Source organism: Pocillopora damicornis, chromosome 9, assembly GCF_964200805.1.
Source record: "Pocillopora damicornis chromosome 9, jaPocDami1.2, whole genome shotgun sequence".
Taxonomy (NCBI): domain Eukaryota; kingdom Metazoa; phylum Cnidaria; class Anthozoa; order Scleractinia; family Pocilloporidae; genus Pocillopora; species Pocillopora damicornis.
The window spans coordinates 9398533-9420527 of record NC_142678.1 but is presented as its reverse complement, the minus strand read 5'-3'; the positions used below and the strand labels follow the sequence as shown (position 1 = coordinate 9420527).

The following is a 21995-nucleotide window of genomic DNA, read 5'->3' as shown; positions in this document are numbered from 1 at the left end:
AATGATCTTAATTGCTTTTAAAGCAATCATGGTCTGCCCCAGCCTACATAAGTGAGTTGATTTCTATTAGAGACACCAGAAGATATGATTTACGTTCCAATGACGGCTTACTCCTTGCTCCTTGCAAGGGTAAAACACTCACCACGCTCGGCGACCGATCTTTCCATGCGGCCGCCCCTAAGTTGTGGAACGATCTTTCGGGCTCTATCAGAAACACCCAATCTTTAAACAAGTTTAAGAAGGCCATTAAGACTTTTTTATTTGCAAAAGCTTTTTAATTCTTGGTATCTAATTTTATATTTTTACATCTTCTTAGTGAACAGTTTTATTATTTATTTTATTTTATTTTTTATTTTCTAGTTTTTTTTTTAGTTTTTTGTATCTATGTAGGGTTGAATTTTTAACATTTAATTGTAATGCGCAATTGAAAATTCTTATATCGATAATTGCGCAATATAAGTCTATAAATTATTAATATTATTATTATTATTATTATTATTATTATTATTATCTCTGTAAACCTTATAGCTTTCGTCTTAATTGATTAAAATTCTGAGTTACTGCTTTATCAACGTCCTCGTGTAAGGAAATTAGCGTAAGAATGAACTGATGCGCATACTTGAGGTCCTTAATCTTAAACTCATCTAAATTCCTCCTAATGAATAAACAAAATCAACGCTACCTGCTGTCGAAGATGAATGATGTGGCTGTGAGGGTCAGGATATTTAGGTCTATTTACCATTGATTTAATCACTGTCTGTAGAACAGATACTTCACGTCTAGGAGAACATGGGAGCGAGACTCCTGATCACGCAGATATCGTGATGAATAGTAGTGTCACGTAATGTCACGTCACATCTGAACAGAACGATCCACGTGTACGTTGTCAAAGCGATTCCATAGGAGCTCTTCTTTAATATACAAAATTGTTTTGTTCGTTAGCGAACAGTTGTGATTTTTCAGTTGAATATGATGATGAACGATTTACCGAACACATTTGTGGAAACGTTCCACAGTGTGGAGGCCGTTAGAAAAATGAAATATCAACTGCTCGGCAAGACAGGGATGATTGTGTCTAAATTGAGCTTTGGTAAGATACAGTTTGTTAATCATTACTTCATGTTATGTATGATGTTGAAAAAGGAAATATATTGTGTTAGGAAAGTAGCAAAACGTCATTGAGCGTAAGAGCGACACAGGGCTTGCGGCCATCTTAATCTTGCATTTTAAACGAGGCGGTTGGTTGAGCAGAACCAAACAGAATATTTGCATCAGGAATTCACCTTAATTGTTTGACCCATAAGAGTAACTATCATCCAATTTCTTCTCTCAGCGGTACCCCTGAATCACTCATTGAGGTCACGAGAATAAAGTGAATTATCACCAAGGAAGGATGCTCTTGATTGTGAAACAAATTCACTTCATTAGGAGAAATTTATGATGGAGCAACTGCAGAATACCCGGCCACTCATTTACATGTCACTGAATAAGAATAGCGTCTATTGTGTTATGCCTCAATCTTCAAAGCCTCCCGATACATGTAAGTGAGGCTTTTGTGACCAATAAGCCACCATAGCAACCGTATAGTATAGTAGAAACACCCATATTTGTAGCTGTATGTGCATTCTAAAACAAATTCAGTCACTCCCATTTTGTATAGTTCAATTGCAATTAGTTTAAAGTATAGAAACAGTTCAGAGCTATCTTACATTATATAATAATTAAAGTGACTCTAAACTTCTGAAACAATGCAGAAGTGAAAAAAAAAAAGGAAAATAAAGCACTCTAAGCCTGTGTTTGGCAGACAAAGCCAAAAATAATGTTGCTAAGGTACTGTGTATTGTTGTGTACCACATTTATATTTATTTTAAGATAAATTTGATTAATTCAACTTTGCATCCTCCTTATTGGATCACCTCAGGAGAGGCACTGCTTGTGAAAGCCAAATATCAATATGCTCTTTTCCTTGATAGGTGTTGCATCTGCATCTTTAAATGAATGCAGCATTTTAACAGTGTTTTCTCAGGGAATCCATAGACCTTAAACAAAAATATGGTAAACCTTTGCTAAAGATACGTCAAAAACTTTTTTTCTTCTTAACGGTTTCAGAATGGCAATTAATACACAAATTTTAACCAAAGCTGAGACAAGTGCCATTTTTGATATTGCTTTGTTCTACTGTTGTGATATTTCCCTGAAGCTATTGAATTTTAGAAATATGAGAATTGTGAATTAAGGCTTTGCTTAAAGTACAAATTATGATTACATATCAATTGCACAAATAGTAAGTGTGAAAATTTCAATTTTTCTATTCAAATATAGATAGCAAATAATATGAATTTTTATATCTTGCAACAAGGTGATGTGTCAATTTCATTCTAAAAAATTACTATTTGCTTTAAACAATGACAGGAGCATCATCATTTGGAAGTGTCTTTAGGGAAACTAATGATGAAGAGTCCATTAAAGTAGTGCATCATGCAATAAAAAGTGGTATCAACTACATTGATGTTGCTCCATGGTATGGCCATGGTAAAGCAGAGACTGTTTTAGGCAAGGTTTGTATTTATTTGCTGTTTGGTTAGTTGTTTTGTTCTTTATTACAGTAACTAATTATTACCCATTCTCTGTGAGATGGACACCATTAGTAAGGACTGGCAGCAAGTTTTTGTTAGGCTATACCACAGGAATTTATCTTTTCTGTTTTATATTCAGGCCTTGAAAGAAATACCTCGAGAAGCATATTACATCGCCACCAAGGTAAAATTTATTTTGCCTTTTTTAAAACTTGGATCACTGAAGTAAGCATCTTCATTTGTGAAAAGAAAGATGAATGCTTCCTTGATCCAAGTAGAAATACAGATCTGCATTAGTTTCAAATGTTTTAAGAATTTCAAAACTGTTTACAAATATTAATAGCTATTGTGTTTGACAGCACCGTTTTGAATAGTCACATGGTTGAGAAGTGGTGGAATAATGCCTATCAGAAAGTGTTTGTAATTGAAAGTTTTACTTTCCAGTTGGAGTCACTACTCATCTCAAATGTTTACATTAATGATCTCATTTCAAGCCTGATACATTTTTGTTATCTAGATGTATTATGCCTTTTCGTGTTTTTCATAGGTGTGTCGCTATGAGCCTGACATGCAAAAGATGTTTGATTTTTCTGCTGAAAGAACATTACAAAGTGTTGAAGAAAGCTTGAAGCGACTGGGTCTGGATTACATAGATGTTATTCAGGTATTGCTCTGCAGAATTGAAAACTGTCAGGATGTAATTGAAGTTTTTCAAACTGGAAATGAGGATTTTCAAAGGTGTATCATAGGAATCCCAATTAGTTTGACTTGCAAAAGCTCGCATTTCAGGGAAAGGATCATATTTGTGTTTTCCTGCCAATTTTCTATCACAGACCATTTTAACTCCCTAGGAAATGATATTTCTCTTTACCTAGCTCAAGGATGCATGTGAACTGAAATGTGTCTCTATAATTTTCAAAGAATATACTGTGTACAATTGCAATAATGTAATTTGCTCATATCACTTTCTAAGCTTTATATTAACTTGTGTTGTGGGCGAAACTGTTGCTCAACTCAATGTGATGTCAGTCAAGCTTTAATTGTAACCAAAATATCTTATAACATGACTTCCCCTTCTACTGAAACCTTTTATTGCTTTATAAAACACATCTTTTATAATTGCCATAATTTCACAGTTTTTTATTTTTTCAGAAATCACTGATTTGCACTAGTAATAACAATAACCATTTTTAGTGTGAATTCCCTGTCAGTACAGGTTCATGATATGGAGTTTGCTCCTTCATTGGACATGATTATCAGTGAGACATTACCTGCCCTTCAGAAGGTATTTGCATTGAATTGATGCTTTACAATATACTTATGGTAATTTGTTTACCTATCACCTCTGCAAGATTTTTATCAGAAGTATTAAGAATAGTAACAAAAATAGTGCAATAGCAGGCTGGTATAATTGTACTCCAATATTTAATTACATAGTTTGAATTTAATCTCAAACAAAACTGTTGAAATATGTCATTTGCCAAAATCTTTAAGTTCAGTGTGTTTTGTTTTCATTACATATTATTGTTAATTATTAATTTTCTCTATGGTTTCAGCTCAAAGACAGTGGGAAAGTGAAGTTTATTGGGATAACAGGATATCCATTAGAAAACTTTCGGTGAATACATATGTTGTAGTTTAATTTACAATAGTTTCAGGTTAGCCAACAAGCTTAATTAATTTTCTACTTTCTCTGTTCTGGACTGTGGTAATGTATCTTGAGGAAAAAAATTGAAACTTTTTACAAGGTTTCTTACTAGTAATGTTACCTGCAGCTCATTTTAAACTACATTCAGATATAGTTTATTTCTTACTCAACTGTATTCTTGGTAGTTGAACCCAATTCAGAGTCAGACATTTCTAAAAATTTCTTTCATTTTTTGCTGATTACTGTTTCATTCATCTTCAGGACTGTTCTGGAAAGGAGTAAAATAAACATTGACACAGTGTTGACATATTGCCGTTGTTCTCTGAATGACGTTGGATTGCTAGATTATATGAACTTTTTTAAAGTAAGATTTAAAGCAGCTCTATCATGACAACTGGTTGGAAATAAAATGTGCTTAAATTGGCTTTCCATGCTACATTTAAAAGCAAATCTCCTCAGTATGCTGCCTGTCTCGAAACTGACCCCAAACACACCACCACTAAAACAAATATTGTTTTATTAGGGAAGGCTGAGTTCCTTTTCTGTATATTAATTTTCTCAATTTTGATTATTTTTTGAAAGTTCTTATCAATTTTATTAATGATAAATGTTCTGAGGCAAATTGTTTATCTTCAAGGTGAAATGTTCCAAAAGTAAGCAAATGATTATCATCACTTGTCTGAATCTTGAAATGGTGGTAATAGCTTTTCTTTCCCTCAGGCTTTGGGAATTTTTTCTCTCCCTTAACTTGGCCAACAAATGTTTACTCCACCATCAGTGAATGATACTCTTCTGATCTTAGGATTACAATATGAGCAGGTTCAGGACCAAATCTATTGTATAACAATTTCAGGTACAAACAAGGTAGTTTTAATCACTACCAACAGTATATGAAGCAAAAAAGAAAGGAAAAGAAAAAAAGGAAATAAATCAGGCAGCACATTGCATTAAATTTTTGGTTTTTCTTTGGCATATGATTAGCATTTGTTGTTAACTTTTCATATTATTTTTCATTTTTTTTCCTCTTTAGGTCATTCAAATTTTTTCATATTTTAATTCTTGTGTTGTTTAGGAGAGTGGAGTTGGAGTTGTAAATGCTTCTCCTGTATCAATGGGATTATTGTCAAACCGTGGGCCTCCCTCATGGCACCCAGCTGGGGAAATTGTATGGAAAAAATGCAGGGAGGCTGTTGATTACTGTCAGGTGTGTTGGTTTAAAATGCATTCAGTATACCCTAATAATTTCATTAATTTTAGAAGGATTTTTTTAGCATTATAGTCCTTATTTATTCCATGAGCTGTCAGCATTTAAAAGTAAAGGGCTGGGTACATTGAAGTAACCCCTGCCAATTATAACTGGGTGAATTTTTTTCATATTTATTTAGTAACTAAGTATTTTAGTTATAAACGTTAACACCTAAGAGTTTAAAAAAACTTGTTCGAATGTGCATGTGTGGAAAAAAATTACAAAAACTTAAGTGAAAAACTTAAACTACTTATTAAAATGTAATACCTACTTTATTAAAGATACATCATTTTATAAAATAATTCAAATAGTACATGCGCTCTGATTGGCCATGAAACCATTTTACATGAGCATATGTAAACACGGTTTTCGTTCCTCTTTCATAAGTTATTTTATAAAAGAAATGTAAAATGGTTTTCATGTTCACATAGCCTGATGTAAATACTTGGGAGGTTGGGAGAACACTTGATAAACTGGAAACCACTCTGCTTTGCGTCGTGGTTTCCTATACTTATCTCGTGTTCTCCCAACCTCCCGTGTGTTTACATCAGGCTATGTAAACACTGAAACCATTTTACATTATTTTCTCCAATATAAGTCCATTATTCAAAAAGTGCTAAAATTTGACAGAACATTTAGAAAAGTCACAAACTATAATAGCAAAGAATAAAATAGAATAGAGAAAAATGATAATGATAAAATAACCTAATAATGTATGCAAGACAGAAACTACTATTAAGATTCTAAGTTGAACTTATGAAGAGCCTTTATAAACACTTGAAGTTTATCTGAGTTCCCAGTATATAACATTAGCTTGTTGCACTGCTTGCAAGTTATAAATGGAAAAGATTTTTGCATCCACTCAGTGTTAAAAGGAGGCTGTACCAAGTTACTTCCCTTATCCCTTACATTATAATATACATCCCTTAAATTCAGAAAATTGGCAAAGTACTTTGGACCTATTGAGTTAAGATATTTATAAATCAACACCAGAGCTTGGTAATAACAATAGTGTTTAAAGTATTTTTGCCTACAAGACTCAGTTAGGTTTCTTAGCTTTCATTCTTAGTCCCAAATAGAATTCTTAAGATATAATAGTTAGCATCTTGGAGTCTATTGCTCTGCACCTTACCAAGACAAACTAAAACTGTATTACAATATTTTAAACATGGAACTATAGAAATATCTATACAGGAGAATCATAGTTTTCATGGGAACAAAGTGAGATATTTGTTTACCCAGATCAAATTTGTCATTCTTCTTACTGTCAACCATACAATTCCTATAATGTTAGTTCAGAGAATTTATCCTGCTAATTAATTTATCAGCTAATTATCCCCAAATTGATATCTTTCTGTATTCTCATCGCTTATCTGGTTAATATTGTATTGATGGTGTAAGGAGAAATTCTGTCTTGGTCACTCATGGGAGTTAAAGGGTTAAGAGCTGAGGTCTTGGAATAAATGCTTGCTAACTTTGCTGAAATATGTGCCTTGTAAGAAATCTTCCTATCCAATATTACTCCTAGAATCTTGAGAGTAGGCTTCACTTTAATCTCCATTCTGTTGACTAAAAGATCATGCTTGTATGTAGATGAGCCAAGGATCATAGCTTGTGTCGTGGAGTTTTTAGTTGAGAGTAAATTTTACTCAAACCTTGTAGAAAACATGTACAAGTTCTTATTGACCATGAACTGTAGAGCTAAGGACAAGGGATCAGAATTGTATCCAGTGGCATCATTGGCATATAGTTTTAGTACCATGTTCAGAACACTGTAGTTTACTTCGTTTATATATTTGTTGAATAACAATGGACCAAGCAGAGATCTCTGGGGGACACCTGCCATGACACATTTCCTTTCAGAGCAAATTCTAAGATTTGCTATGTATGTTAGTTACTGATTAGTAATAGAAAATATTTCAATCTTTTCTTGTTGTTGTTGTTGTTGTTTTGCACTGTGCTTGTTTGTTTGCTTTTTCAAGAATAGTCTCTACAAGAGACTTCCACTCTCAGTAAAATCAATAATTATGAATTTGCCACTAACACTGCCTGATAGCAATCATAGAAATATCACCCAATAATGTTTTAGAGTTGTCTGAGCTGTCACAGTTTTTTGCCTGAGATTTCTCTGTTCTATGATTTTGAGGAAGCTATCTTTGTGCAAAGCTTGTTTTACCTGCTTTGATTCATGTTAAAAAATATTTTTTTTCACCCATTTCTTGAAGGAACAAGGGGTCGATATTTCCAAGCTTGCACTTCATTTCACTTTGGGTTTTGAAGAAATTCCAACTACTTTGGTCAGCACTGCTAGCATTCAAAATCTGCAGAAGAATATTGATGCAGTTAGTCAAAAGTTATCAGATGCTGAGAGAAGATGTCTACTGTATATAGGGGACAAGTATGTTGATTTTTCTTTTTTCCTTTTGAATGAAATGTGATGAAATTAAAGTGGAATAACTTGCTGGGAAAAAATAAAATGTCAAGAGTATGTGGTGGCCTGCAAGAGGCAAGATCTACCACAGACTAAATTTTCAGTCATAGCTCTGTACTCATGACACAAGTCTAGAAATGCATCCATAAAATGGTCAGAAGCAATTCATTCAAGATGATTTCTGGAAATGGAGGAAAATTGTTTGTGTTATGTGTAAAAGTGTAACAGTAATACCATCCTTATTAGAGGCTTTTAAGGTGTCTTAAATGATTATTGTGTATGTGTTGCTAGTAGTTACATTTACATCAGAACTTTGAAGTGGTCACTTTTGGAAGGAAAAAGATGATACATAGAAAATATTACTACATCTAAGATAACTACATCAGCCATGTGAAAAGCAGTAATGGAAAAGTCATTCAGCATCAAAATTTTCCTCTGGGTTTTGAAAAGGTGGTTAAAACTAATGGAAGGCTGTGGGACATGCCATTTACATTACTGAAGTGCATCATGAGATAATGTTGTTATAATGCTATCTCTTGCAGTATTTTTGAGCCATGTGGTAATCTTTCCTGGGAAGGTGTAGAAGTCTCAAGATATTGGCAGAAGGTGAAACAGCTTCATAATTGACACTGTACTTGTGACTCAGTTGTGGTGACATATATGGCAGCTTTCTACATGTTGTGTTTAAAGAATAGCTATACCTTTAAACTTCACCTTTTGTGTTTTATAATGAAAAAGATTATCAACTTGATTCATTTTGCATGAGAGTTCATCATAATGACAGCTGCCAAATGTAGAAACTTTTATTTGAGGATGTTTGTGGACTTGTTGAAGTTATTTAAATTCATTTCAAATTTGAACAAAGACAGGCAGGCTCATTCTCATTGTATTTTGAGATTTTCTATTGAAGAGTCTCCAGGAAATGTAAATTTTCCTCTGTAAATGATGTTATATTTAATTCAAGAAACTTTGAAAACTTAGGCAATGTTTGTTATTATAACATAGCGAGTAAATTTGTCTAATCAAATTCAATTTCACGAGCGTGCTTCATATTCCTATTGTGCATGCTCGTGACGTCAACAAACATATCCCTCGAGAAGAAAATTTTCCATTGGGTTGAAAATGTTTAAAACAATTGGTTCATATGTCAGCTATGTGTTCATCAAGATATGAAGCACTTGGGAAGTTTAGAGAGCACTCACAAAGCTAGAGTTGCTCTCGGCTACGCCTCAAGCAACTCTTACGCATCTTTCGTGCTCTTCAAACTTTCTGTGTGCTTCATATCTCAATGAACACACGCTGACATATGAATCAATTATTAAGTGTAGGAATGTGTGCAGGATGAAGAAATGGAAAAAATTCAGGCTTCCTCTCTGGGATTTCTTTAAGTGTGGCTCACCTGTGAGATTCATTTCTCTACTTGTGTATCATCCACAGGTAATAAGATAATATATTTTATTCGGTTGTGATCAGACTCCCCCATGAGAACAAAGAAGTTCCAAAATTTGCCCCACCCCCAACACATGTTGATTGGCAGATCAGTTAGTAGAGGTGCTCAACTAGTATCTTGGGGGTATGGTTTTGAATCCTGTCAAAGCCTAAATTTTTCCTATGGCTTCTTATCTGCAATTTCTTTCATTGCAACTCAGTTGCAAGAATCATTTCTGTACATTTTTAAGGTTTTTAGTTCAAAATGTGATGCATTTCATGTAGTTGTGATCAGATTCCTTTACTGGTCTAGTAGCAAAAACCACTAAAGTGTGGCTCCCTCCTAAGATGTGTAACCTCAGCTGAGTTGGTAGTATAACAGCAGCACATAATATGAATCTAGCCTGAATGAATTTAATTGAGTGATCATCAAATCTTGTACTTACTCATATGAAACATTTATAACATAAATTATGTATCATTCATGTGTGCAAAATTGAATACTATTTACTTGAAAATGTCATGTTGGAAGGTGGAATCATCTGTTATAATTTAAATTCCAAGTTGAAGTTTTTAATGTTAAAGGGAACCCATATCATCGGGAAGAATAGGAAAATATTTATTGATAAAAGTTACTTTAATACCCAAACTTGTGTTTACAAAATAGCTGTGCTTCATTGCATTTAGTAATAAATAATAATTATTACAGAAACTCTTCCTGATGAAAAAACATCAAGTTCTATTTAATGTTGACCAAGAAAAATTTGAATTTAAATATTCTTAAATATTATGTTTGTGTACATGGTTTCTGGAAAAAAATGCAACAATAACCAAAAAAAATGTACTTCTAATAGAATAAATTAATAGTTTGTTGTTCATTTCATTTTTGCCTGTAAGTGATTGTATAAAAATGTTTGTAACACATTATCAAAGGATGGGGAGACATGATTGTTTTTAAAAATAAACTTTCAGAGAGTGAACACTTTCCAGTCTGACATATTTTGAATTAGTTTATACCTCACAGGTGAATGTTGCTTTTCATGCATGATGATTAGCTGGTTCAGAAATGATTAGCAAGTACTATTCACCTCCAAGCAACCAAGGAGACAAAATTGCATGTCAATAATTCAATTTCCAACCATTTTTTTGTATATTTACAGACTGAAATAAACTAATTCTTTTCAGTTTCTGTGTGGTATTTACTGAACCAATTATTCACCATGGTTTTGGAGAAAGTGGTGGATATTTACCCTGATCACCAGTTCGTGGCTCCACTTCGGTGAATAATTGTTAACTATTGCACTGTAGAAGAACCCTTATCGCAGTCTTTGATATAGGTTCAAGTCATGTGACTATGATGTATAGATGTAGAATCCTGAATGATGTGATGCACAACAAGCTGTAGCATGTTTTGCCAGTCACTATGAAGTGTAATTCGCAATTGTTTACATACACTAGAACCATGTTTACTCTGCACATTTCTGCATGCTCTTTAACAATTTTTAGATCCTGTTGAGTTCTTTGCTATGTGCTGTTACTTCTAACCAGTCAGCTGTTTTATTGTCAAAAATGTCTGGCCTTGAAAATTGTTCAATCTTATCTTGGGGTGAACACCATGGCAGCTGTTTGGCTATCTGTCTCATCAGAGCACTTCCTGGCAAATGACCCTTTTTGTATGGCTGCAAAGTTTTGTGAAAGAGAAACAGAGAACAGTTTCAAGCATGTGTTGTTAAGTAAGGGACAAGGCAAATTGTGTTATGTTCTAATAGGCATTGTACTTGTACATGCCTCTGATGCCATTAAAAATCCACAATGAGACAAACAGTGGAATGTAAAAGTAAGACAGTCAAATGAGAGAAATTTGTTTTTGTATCAGTTTCATGACAGTCCAGCCTCTTTCATCTCACTTTCCTATCTATCTCTCCATCTCTCTTTATTCATTCATAACCACTAAAGCAAATAGTGCTGCTGCAGTGAATTAACATGATGTGTAGATGAAGGCAAGAGAGGTGTTGGAACTCTAGGTAATTGGCCTGGCAGAAGGCACTGAATTATTAAATAGCTTACATGAGTAATAATTGTGTGTTCCATCAACTTAGTTTACACCACTTACCCCTTTGTATAAGATGAGTGACTTATCCCATTCGCACTCCTCCTCTTTGTAAGTTATCATCTGTTTTCTATAACCATCCTTACAATTTATAAACTGATCTGTATAGGCTAAAAAAGGGATTGATTTGATAATTAATCATATAATGCAATCATAGCAACATCACCAAAGGGTTATTGAGAATAGGTTGGTAATTGTGTTTCATTTTTGCCTGGATCATGTTTATTACACAGTGACTGTAATTTAGCGATGAAGATCATAATATTGCATGAGTTATCTATTTGAAAATTGTAGTACAGATAAATTTAAGTGTTGAAATTTTCTAAAGTATGGAACAATTCAAACAACTTTTGTTTTCTTTTCCTTATGATGTTCATCATACTCAATTGAAATACCTGTTAATATTAAATTACTGATGTTACATTTAGAATGAGAATGTTGCTGAAGTTGTAGTTTGAATAATTTACATTTAGGTGCATTAGAACACTTACGGTCATGCAGGACATTCAATGTTCTGGACTTGAACTTCAAATTTCCTGGATCGTGATCATAAGTAGTCTCGAACTCTGGCAAACCATACGTTTTTGGATTCTCCAGCTATAAATCACAAATTTAAAATATGTGCATTTTTTGAAAAAGTTTCTCTCCCTACTATAAGCCTAGATTCAGCAGAAATTTTTTCTTTGTCGAAAATGTGTTAGTTAAGCCAGTGAACTGGATTCCTGATGGAATTAAGGGGGTTTGAGCCCTGACTAGGTCCCTTTTTTGTGTTCTTGGGAAAAATTCTTTACTCTCACACAGATAGAATGTGGGACGAAACTTATGATAAACTGGCATCCCATCTGGGGTGAATAGCAAAAGTCTTAGTTGCCTCATGTCCTAGCACAGTGTGCCATCTTGTCTACAAGCTGATCTAGTCTTAATAACTTTTTAATATCAAAGGTTCTGAGAGAGAGATACCTCCCCCCTGTCCAAGAATTCAGAGGGTAAGGATAAAAAAAGTCTGCCATTAAGTTATCGTGGGTGAAACTCACGCTAGGGTGCTCTTTTATGTATTATGCAATTAGCCGTTATTTTGGCGTTTTATACACCACCGTTCATGAACAAAAAAATGCTCTTGGGCAAAAAATCTGAACGGATGTAAGAAATCAACCAAAACGATTTAAAACATTCAATAGTATTGTAATAATATTGATAACAATAACAGGAATTATACTTTATGAAACAGATAATGAGATGTATATTTGTTTTAATTGGTTACTTAACTATAACAACTTACTGGTCTGAAATTATCCCCTCTGAAGGCATGAGGTCCCGGTGTAACGTAAGGATCACGTTTGTGTACACCTTCCCTAACGTACTTGATTTTGGCAGCGTGAGAGTCCGGAATACGAAACTGAGTGGAGAAAGGCACCTTGTGTGATACTGGGGGCTGTAGAATTTTTGGTAAAGAAATAGGTTTAAATTCTATCCGCTGTTTGTTTCTCTCCTTTGCTCTTTCATTCCACTCGTCTTCGTTGTAACCTGGTATCATAGATTCTCTTGTATTCCGTTTGGGAGGCTTTGGACGGTAGATTTGAAGTGTGAAGTCCGGTGGCTTGATGTCCCATGGAGTTCGGTTTTCAAATTCTTTTTCTTTAAGCATTCGTTCACGCGCTCGCTTTGACTCCAAGAAACAGTCGCTTCGAGAACGGATCAGGGCCTTCGTTACATTGAATTCAACTTTGGAGCGATAACTAACTTGCACTGTTTCGCATCCGCTGTTCTTTTGCATCCTGACTTCTTGGGGTGAATGTCACTTGTTGATTATTGAATGACTATCCTTAGTTTAGTTAGTTTCCTAATGGTTCTAATTACAAACTACCTGTAATCACCTTTAAATTTGAGCTTTTGGCTAGTTTAAACAGCCTAGATGAGTCACAGCCCATCGACAAAAACACCATGGAAATGAACAAACTAGTGGCCATTAAAAAAGTTCTGTAAACATTCGTGTTGTTGCCATGACAACAAACAAAGACTATTTACTATGCACGCCTCTGCACGCCAAGTGTTCCCGAGGACACTTCCAATGCCATATTTGACGTATTTGACTCAACTAGTGGCCGTTAAAGTCCGTTACCACTTGTTGCAGCGTTGTTTTATTGTTTTTTGGAGTACTAGGCAAAATATTTGAAGAAGATGGAAGAGTTTCACAAACGCTACTCTACAATATGTCGAGAACATCATGCATTTCCATTAGAAAGTGTTCTAAATCATATTCGAAGCTATTCAGACGGCGAACAGTTTCGTGAAAGTAGATCAACGCCTGAGAGTGCGACGAAATTAGATCTTTCCTGTTGTAACCTCACTCCAGAGGATTGTAATGCACTTGTTAGCGTTCTTACAGATGACCTGTTCTTTGAAGAGCTAAATTTTTCCGACTGTCTGCTTAGCGAAGAATCAAGCAAAATCATTCTTAGAGGCTTGATAGACAATAAAGCCGTCAAACGGTTGAACTTGAAAGGGAATAACATTCGCGCTGGGGCTGCAGAAATCTTGGGTCAGTTCCTGAAGAGAAATGAGTGTGTTCGAAGTCTACTTATCGAGTGGAATTCGCTTGGCTTGTGGGATAATGGAATGAGAGCTATTTGTGAGGGACTGGCTCACAATCAAGCGTTATTATTTCTCGATTTGAGGAATAATCAGATTACCCATGAAGGAGCAAGTCAAATCGCTGTTGCATTAAAACGTAACCAATGTTTAAGAGGTCTAGATTTACGCTGGAATAATATCGGCCTCCTTGGTGGAAGGGAATTACTGGAAGCTTTGAAGTTTAACAAAAGGCTTGTGGGGTTGGAACTCACAGGTGAGGTTTTCTATCCTCTTTTGAAGGGATGTTGGGGGTACCATTCATGTATCACAGATGGGAAGGATTCTCTAAAAGTGCCTTAGTAATTTTCATTTTTTACGACCTTGAAATTTTATGTTGTTGTCACATTTGAAATTCTGTGATAGGATAGGAGGGATTATTGTCCTTGAAAGTTGATTATGCTTGTACGAACTCTGGATTTCCATCAAGAGAAAGAAAAAGAAAGAAAGAAAGCAAAAAAAAAAAAGTAGAAGTCGGAACAAGACCTGGTGGTTATAAGATTTGATATTTTTAAAAAAAGCCCTTAGTTATAGGTCCAAATATACATTTTAGGGACAAAATCTCAGTGTAGTTATTGCATTGTGAACCTAACTTCACACATGAATTCTTGATAGTGAGGAGAAAGGTAAGGTTGTGTATGGCTATAAAATGAAGACATTTGAGAGCAAAACTAAAATCAGTGAAAAGTTACTCCATGCAGTGTTTATCACAAAATGGTAAATAAGTTACAATCTTTTATCAAATTAAACAAGATTTTTTGACAGCTTGCTTGATTGATTTCATTAAAAATCTACACAGGGAACAACATTCCTCAAGATATTGTTCAGGCTTTGTCTGTTGCTATCCAACAGAACAGTGACAGACAAGTAGCTTTTGAAGAACATCAGGCCCAAACTGAGGCTTTAACAAGAGAATTGGAAATGACACAAGAGAAAAAAAGACAGGAGGTATGTTCTTTTGCCATAAAACTGATAACTAATTATTAAACAGGATATTGTTACAATTCTCAATATCATTCTACCCTTAGTGGAGCATCTCTTTTTGTTGCTTATGTAAGTATAATCATCAAGCACTTTATTTAGATAAAGAGATAGGGAAAGTCTAAGTTGTTCTATCTGGCTTGAGCTTATCCCTATTTCCATAGCATTGTCTATTCCCCCTGGTTAGGATGCTTGTCCATGGCTGCCCCCGTTCAAATATTCAAATGGTCATGATAGTTGATGATAGTTTCAATTATCATGTGCATTTGAACACGAACTATCATTGACTATCTTCTAATTCAACATAATAAGTGATGATAGTTGTTACTGTTTGAATGGTTGGATGATAGTGACTGATAGTTTTTTTGGTGAGCAGTTTTACCAAAAACAGGCTCAAACTAAAATGGTAAAGGGTAAAATGACTGAAGTAGCTGTTAAAGTGTCACAGGATGTCTTGTTGTTCATTCTCATCATTTTCCTGGCTACAAGAATGATGAGAAAAGGTTGAAATTTATTACATTCAAGTCCATATTTCATCTGATTAATGTTAGGTGACGAGTTTGAAGGAAGAAATTGACCAACAGAGATCCAGTCAGGAACAGCTTAACAGAAGTATGCAAACCAAGATTGATCACTTGAGAACAGCTTTGGATGAAAGGAAAGCAGCATTTGATTCTCTATCATCAAAATTGTCCACCACCAACTCTGAATTACTTTTGTCCAGAAAAATGTTCTCTGAACAGAAGCTTGCAGTTCAGACATTAACTGATGAACTGCAAGAGGAAAAGGAAAGCAAGGCTGCAACAGAGCTCCTCCACAGAAAGAAAATGAATGAGGTTCTGGAGAAAAATCAGGAGTTAGAAAAAACAATCAACATTCTTGAAAGAAGAAATAAGAGCCATGAGAATAAGATAAGTACTTTAGAGAAAGATATTGAAGCCATGGAAACCCAGTTTGCTGATAGGGGAAAGGCTAGTGATAAAAAATTCCAGGAAGAGCTTCTGAATACTGAAAGAAGGCTACAAAAAGAAGTAAGCAATTTGCAGCAGAAAGCTCTGGAATATCGTGAAGCCACAAAAGAAAAGATGATGAAGTTGGAGGAAGAGAAAACTGCATTTGAAGAGGAGGTTAGCACTTTGAAATCTCAGTTGGTCTCGTTGAGGATCTCCTCAGATGAAGAACTCCGTAACACAAAGACAAGGTTAAAACAAGATGAAATTACTAGATCCCGACAGTATGATGAGCATCTATCTCAAATCCAGCAATCACAGAGTGAGCTTCAAATCCAAAACACAAAACAGTTGACACAGATCACAGATTTGCAGTCTCAGCTTAATTCTACACACAGAGATAGTGAAATGTTGAGGAGGCAGATGGAAACTTTGAAGCAACAACTTGAACAGAAAGATGCAGATTACAGAAATGAGGTCAATCGGTCAAGAATTGAACTTGACTCAGAAAGGAAAACTCAGTCTGAGCTACGAGATAAAATTTCTGATTTGGAAAGTAGAATAGCTGAAATGACAAGAAGACACAGGGATGCTATAAGCATAAAGGACAGTGAATTGGAACTACTAAAGGAACAGCTCAGATGCAAAGAAAATGAAATCAAAAAAATTCATGATGAAGAAATGAAGAGAGCTGAACTTCTTGAGAAAGCCATATATAGCTATGTATCTAGCACTAAAAATTCTTCACTCTCTCCTCACCGATCTTAGTGGAATCACTGTTAGATTGGTAATGTTCTTGTCATGATTAAAGACTTGTCCTATTCTGCTATTTCTCAAAAAATGTCTCCATTGATAAGTAAAGAATTGGATTACTCATGTCAATTTGCAATCATTTGATTATAGCCTCAGTTCAGTGTAAACTGAATTGCAAAACTTAAGGGCTATTTTCAATGCACCTGCACTTAAACAATTTGACATGACGCAAACAGGTTGTTTTGAAAGATGAAGTTTTTAGTACAAATAAATTATGTTCAATGGAAAATATAATTGCAATCTGGAAAATTGTACTTCCCAAATTCTCACTGTGATGAGGAAAGTCAACCGTTGCAAATTAATGTCAGTCTCAAGTAATCAAAAAAGTGACAAGTCTTGTTGAACTCGGGTTACATCTGAAAAGTTGACTTTTCTCATTTAATTTAGAATCCTGAAAAAAGATGGACTATGTGGTTGCTGACTAACGATTATTTTGTCAGTAATTATTCTGTAATTTCAGAGCAAGCTGAGGGTCTAGACTGTTACCCAGTTTCTAGTTTCTAATCATTGTATTAAATTTTTTATTAAGTAATCTGAAATTTAACACAGTGTTCAATTTTATTTTCCCAACAAGGCATCAGACATAGATATTTGAAAAATTATATTGTTAGTTATGTGACTTTTCAAAACTTAGATAAATGAAAAAGGAGTTTTAAACTATTATAAAGCGAAATAGGATTGTATAGCACATTCAGTAACACAAAGTGTGTTCAAAATATTAATTTTCTTTATGAGAATTGTATTGTATTTGTACCTTGTAAAAGAAGCCTTGATAAAATTTACTCTTAAAGTAATGTTGACATCCAATACTTTGCTTTAGTCTTGACAAATCTATACTGTGAGGCAGTTGTTCCTTTTCCAGAGATTTAATCTGAAGACCAGTATCATTTGTACAAGCAGAGAGGACATACTATGTTTTTCTGTTGGTGAAGAGTTGTTCTAACACGTGTCTTTCGACTAGTCTTGAATTGCAAGTCTTTAAATGAGCCATTAAATGCAGAACCAGTGATAAGTTAATTCCTGGTCATTTTCTTTGGGACTGGATAATCACATCACAGGGCAAGGATCTTTTGTCAGATTCAAGGTGTGCTTGGTTACACTCCAGGGTGTATTCACTAAGAAAATCTTGAGATAAAAATGACTCTTTGAAGTCAGTTAAAAAGTAGGCAAAGCACGGTACAATATCTCCTACTTGAATTCCTGTTGCTCCTTGGGTTGTAATAATGTCACATTTTGAACGCTTATACCATGTTGGGTGATTTTCTAGATCATCCAGTTCACTCAGAACATTCTCATCCACTTCATATACCTCACCATGGACTTGCTGATTTGTAAAAGATAAAACAAACCATCTTTGGTCAAGAAATAATTAAGGTAAATGATTATCCAACTCCCTAGAAAGAAACAAGGTCTTTTACTTGAAGTATTTATTATTTTGCCATAGCCCACTACAGCCTGAAATATGAAAACTGTGTATAGGAAACACTCTGTCACTATTCTAAATCCTCATTTGGAAAAGAGGATTGGGTACATCAAATGAAAAATAAAACTGAAAACAATATTATATTGGATCTTTTAACCCTTTAATCACTAGGAGTGACTATCATCTAATTTCTCCTTACAATATCATCTGTGAATCACCACATTAAGGTTGTGAGAATAAAAGAAATGATCCTGAACTAAGGAAGCTCTTGATTGTTAAACAAATTCTCCTTTTCAGCACCTTAAAAAATGTACTGAGAACAATATAGAGAATATGCACACTGACCTTAGGGTGTAAAGGGTTAAAGAGTGAAACAGCTACCAAACACTTTTTGAACCACTTTGATAATTGCCACTGACACACTGTGAGTGATGAACAGTGTTTTGTGTTTGGACAACCACCTTTTTAACAAAGTTATTGTCTTAAGCCATTTCAGCCAGAAATAGGGTGATTAGTTTCAATTTTTGAGAAGTCCAGTTCCCCCCCTCTACAGTGCTGCAGTAACTTTTATTATAGTCAGATAAAAGCTTGATTTCTGCCACTCTCCCTGTCTGGTCTTTGCTCCTCCCCTGGGTTTGAGGGGAGGAGTGCGGGCTCATATTCCTGAATAGTGTCAGGTAATTGTGCCTAGACTGATATTGATACTAAATGTCTCCAACTTACCTTTCCCTGATTTTTTACTGGAAGCATAAAAGGAATGGATGCATCAGTCCCTACTACAAGTGGAAAGGCATCCTTGGTATGTCCAGTAGTTATAAAATGTGCCACTCCGTTTCTCCTGTTCTGCATGAAGTAATGATTTGCAAATCCCTTTTTCAAGGTCCCATAGACAAACACCTTAATCAATTCTGTCATCACTCTCTTTCCTGTGTAGTTGTGGTCCTAGGGATACAAGACCAAAAGACTTAATGATCCATAAGGGGAAAAGCATTATCAAATTACTTATCTCAGATTTAAGCATCCTTGGTTCATCCATTGTGCCAAACTACCTCAACTCTTCCCTTAACTCCCAAAAGATACTAATTAAAAATTGTTTCATATATTGTTCCCCACACCAAACTTCTATAAGTTTTAAAATTCTATAGCAATCCAGTGCATTTTCAATTCATCCAAACTCTAATGTTTCTAAAAACTTTCCAGTTTGACTTGTCAGTAAACTGCCACCCCCTACCCCCCCCCTCACCACCCCACACACAGAAGTACCTATTCTCTACCGTGACATTAATTCGAAGCAAAAGTTACCCTAGGCTTGCATAATTTTGAAAGATCATGGAATCGCTCTTATTCATCATGCATTATATACCTATCAGTGCTACAGTTGAATTGCTGTAAGCAAATTGTTATGACAATTGGTTCGGAAAAACCCACATGGAGGAAACAAACAAATTGTATTGTATCGTAACGTAAGCTTATGGTCCTTATGGAAACATTTGCCCTTAGGAGACGATGGAGGGACTCGAATGACGAAGACCAGAAGGGTGGTGCATCGGTATAAACCTGAGGAAACAGACCACCATGCAAGAGGTTAGAGGTATATGCCGTCAACATCACTCGATCTGACGCGCTGATAACTGCGAAAATCAGTGTATGAATCCGAAGAGCATTCTCGAATTTCGTCACAACCGTCAAACAAAGCCTGATTACCTTTCTAAAAGATTTGCATGGATTCTGCAAAGTGTGTCTCCCTCGATCTTTAGAGTCTTTCGCCTGTCTCTAAGGTCACGGGTACAGATGACCATCATGAGGACTGGAACTGGTTGAACTTCTTCCCGAACTGCAAGGAGTCTGGAATCCAATCCACTGGTAAGCACTCGCGGAAACTCGCGCAGGACGTTTATGGCGCAAGTACATAGTTTCGTAAAGCTTACCGTGTGCGAAAATGTGAAATATTAAAGTTCACCGTCGTTTAAAGGGGTGTCTACTTTGCTGATGGCCCTTGAACAAAATTGAGGGGGGGGGGGGGGGGCAGGGAGAGGTCTAAAGCCAAAGTTGTATTCTACCTCAGTGTGTTTTCCTTAAATTCCCCACGTAATTGCTGCATTCCTAGTAGATGTGGTGCTTAATCATGATTTGCCCACAGGGCATTTTATAGCATCTTTCCAAATCAAGGATGGGCCTAATCTAGTAAGTTGGGTCGGCACCTAACTCCACCATGCTCAGTGCCAAGCCCAGTGGAGAACCAGGTAGGGCTTAGCAGGGTTAACTGAGGGGCTAACAATGTAACCTTATGCAAATCTCCTCTGCTACAACAAGACTGACAATCTGAAATTTAGTTTGGCCCTGGAAAACAATAAGCCATACATCAGGAGGATGTGCTAAATAGTGAGACTTTGTTATTCTTGGAGTCTCTTAGAGAAACTTAGCTTGAGATGTGTGTGCCAAGAGGTCCTTTGTTGGTAACCTTTGTCTCACCAGGAGCTTTAGAAGAAAGTATAGTTTGTATTAAAACCAAACTTGAAGTGGGCAGCTGCAGCACTTTTCAAAGGATCTAAATTGTGCCATGTATGTTTACACTGAGGGCTGAGGTAAAGATTCTTATGAGTTATACAAAAGACATTATACTGTTCAACAAAAAAAATATCTGCTGCATGATATCAATAAAATAGAACAGCCTGGAAGGACATGGTTTAATTACAGACTGTTATATACACCACAATGTGGTTTTAAAACTTTTTAGAAAAATCCAAAATAAATGTAAAACTTCAGCCCTTTCTGATTATCTCTGGAGAGCAATTTTCCAGATCTCTTTTTCCTCTACAATGTAACTTCTCTTCCAACACCACTTTTTCTCCAATGATGAATTAACTAATTTTACAATGGTGTTGATTAAATATGCAAAAAAAAAGTTTTTCACCCACAAAGTATTCCTTCAAAAGACATGACTCATCAGCTCAGCTTGGTTGTCTGATAAAAGATCAATCAAGGCTGGTGCTTATCTTCCTTAAAATTTGAAATAAATCTGCAAGATGTGCAGTTGAGTAACAATAGTGACTATTCTTACATACATGTAATTCATTCGTCTTGCAAACTGCATTTGCGGTTACCTACACCAATTTAAAACTCTTGCAAAAAAATGAAAAAATGAACATTTTTCATTTCTCGCGAATTAGCCCGTTTATTTTATTGTTGCACTTCAGTCATTCATATATGGATGACAAATCGAAATTTGAATTCAACCATAGGCTATCTAGCCAAGCTGTTGTTCTAATAAAATCTTACATCTGGAGTAAGGTTAGCTTTAGCAACATTAACCGGCAGGATTTTTCTGCAAATGTTCAACAAGCCACTCGTGAGTAACAAACCAGAATGAATTGGGTCTGTAGATTTGTCGAGCGAAAAAACCCATCTGTGAACGCGGATATATTACATGGAGATGCAAATGCTGTATAGAATTAAATGGTGGCCAGTGGTAGCCATACAAGACGTCCTCAGAATCAGTAACATTGTTGGTAATAGCATTCTTCCCAACCTCAAACAAATGTTCAACAACTTGCAGGTCAACTGCAGTGAGTGACTTAGGATTTCCATAATGTTCTTTGGGAATCACTAAATAATGGTGACTCGCAGCTGGTCGAATGTCTGGAAAAACAACAGTCTTCTCATCTTCGTAAATTATGCGAGATTCTTGTTCCTTGACTGCAATTTTACAAAAAACACAATCTTTCTTACTCCCTAGGTTTGGCGATTCAGCAGTCATATTG

General features: G+C 35.3%; 5 protein-coding genes across 5 annotated transcripts; 2 read left to right on the top strand and 3 right to left on the bottom strand.

Annotated features, from left to right (window-relative positions):
- Positions 1-818: 818 nt before the first annotated feature.
- LOC113668609 (uncharacterized) lies at positions 819-10512 on the top strand. The gene is made up of 10 exons (XM_027184548.2): positions 819-1090; positions 2413-2558; positions 2716-2760; positions 3124-3240; positions 3793-3861; positions 4133-4194; positions 4486-4588; positions 5297-5428; positions 7696-7868; positions 8444-10512. The coding sequence occupies exons 1-10, from the start codon at positions 970-972 to the stop codon at positions 8526-8528; spliced, it is 1053 nt and encodes a 350-aa protein (XP_027040349.2). The 5' UTR covers positions 819-969; the 3' UTR covers positions 8529-10512.
- LOC113668611 (putative uncharacterized protein C7orf78) lies at positions 9948-13451 on the bottom strand. Its single transcript, XM_027184549.2, has 4 exons — positions 12719-13451; positions 11931-12036; positions 11443-11549; positions 9948-11008 (listed from the first exon to the last, which is right to left on the bottom strand). Exons 1-4 carry the CDS (start codon positions 13211-13213, stop codon positions 10832-10834), a joined length of 885 nt encoding a protein of 294 aa, XP_027040350.2. The 5' UTR covers positions 13214-13451; the 3' UTR covers positions 9948-10831.
- Positions 13452-13454: 3 nt separating this feature from the next.
- LOC113668619 (leucine-rich repeat-containing protein 45) lies at positions 13455-18485 on the top strand. Its single transcript, XM_027184560.2, has 3 exons — positions 13455-14284; positions 14867-15015; positions 15600-18485. Exons 1-3 carry the CDS (start codon positions 13618-13620, stop codon positions 16764-16766), a joined length of 1983 nt encoding a protein of 660 aa, XP_027040361.2. The 5' UTR covers positions 13455-13617; the 3' UTR covers positions 16767-18485.
- Positions 17319-20069, bottom strand: LOC113668620 (putative gamma-glutamylcyclotransferase CG2811). Its single transcript, XM_027184562.2, has 3 exons — positions 19939-20069; positions 18958-19176; positions 17319-18135 (listed from the first exon to the last, which is right to left on the bottom strand). Exons 2-3 carry the CDS (start codon positions 19147-19149, stop codon positions 17836-17838), a joined length of 492 nt encoding a protein of 163 aa, XP_027040363.2. The 5' UTR covers positions 19150-19176; positions 19939-20069; the 3' UTR covers positions 17319-17835.
- Positions 20070-21541: 1472 nt separating this feature from the next.
- On the bottom strand, positions 21542-21991 carry LOC149040012 (adenosine 5'-monophosphoramidase HINT3-like). Its single transcript, XM_089181501.1, has one exon. It carries the CDS (start codon positions 21989-21991, stop codon positions 21542-21544), a length of 450 nt encoding a protein of 149 aa, XP_089037627.1.
- Between the last annotated feature and the right edge of the window lie 4 nt (positions 21992-21995).

What these genes read in the sequence shown, in the direction of transcription:
- LOC113668609 (XM_027184548.2), top strand. Translation starts at nt 970, where the DNA reads ATGATGATGAACGATTTACCGAACACATTTGTGGAAACGTTCCACAGT. An exon ending in TGTGTCTAAATTGAGCTTTG is followed by an intron (nt 1,091 to 2,412) that starts GTAAGATACAGT and finishes AAACAATGACAG; the next exon opens with GAGCATCATCATTTGGAAGT. An exon ending in AGGCTGTTGATTACTGTCAG is followed by an intron (nt 5,429 to 7,695) that starts GTGTGTTGGTTT and finishes CATTTCTTGAAG; the next exon opens with GAACAAGGGGTCGATATTTC.
- LOC113668611 (XM_027184549.2), bottom strand. Translation starts at nt 13,213, where the DNA reads ATGCAAAAGAACAGCGGATGCGAAACAGTGCAAGTTAGTTATCGCTCC. An exon ending in GAGGGGATAATTTCAGACCA is followed by an intron (nt 12,037 to 12,718) that starts GTAAGTTGTTAT and finishes TGTGATTTATAG; the next exon opens with CTGGAGAATCCAAAAACGTA. An exon ending in CACTCATCTTATACAAAGGG is followed by an intron (nt 11,009 to 11,442) that starts GTAAGTGGTGTA and finishes AAAACTTTGCAG; the next exon opens with CCATACAAAAAGGGTCATTT.
- LOC113668619 (XM_027184560.2), top strand. Translation starts at nt 13,618, where the DNA reads ATGGAAGAGTTTCACAAACGCTACTCTACAATATGTCGAGAACATCAT. An exon ending in TGTGGGGTTGGAACTCACAG is followed by an intron (nt 14,285 to 14,866) that starts GTGAGGTTTTCT and finishes AAATCTACACAG; the next exon opens with GGAACAACATTCCTCAAGAT. An exon ending in AAGAGAAAAAAAGACAGGAG is followed by an intron (nt 15,016 to 15,599) that starts GTATGTTCTTTT and finishes GATTAATGTTAG; the next exon opens with GTGACGAGTTTGAAGGAAGA.
- LOC113668620 (XM_027184562.2), bottom strand. Translation starts at nt 19,149, where the DNA reads ATGACAGAATTGATTAAGGTGTTTGTCTATGGGACCTTGAAAAAGGGA. An exon ending in CAGTAAAAAATCAGGGAAAG is followed by an intron (nt 18,136 to 18,957) that starts GTAAGTTGGAGA and finishes TTTACAAATCAG; the next exon opens with CAAGTCCATGGTGAGGTATA.
- LOC149040012 (XM_089181501.1), bottom strand. Translation starts at nt 21,991, where the DNA reads ATGACTGCTGAATCGCCAAACCTAGGGAGTAAGAAAGATTGTGTTTTT.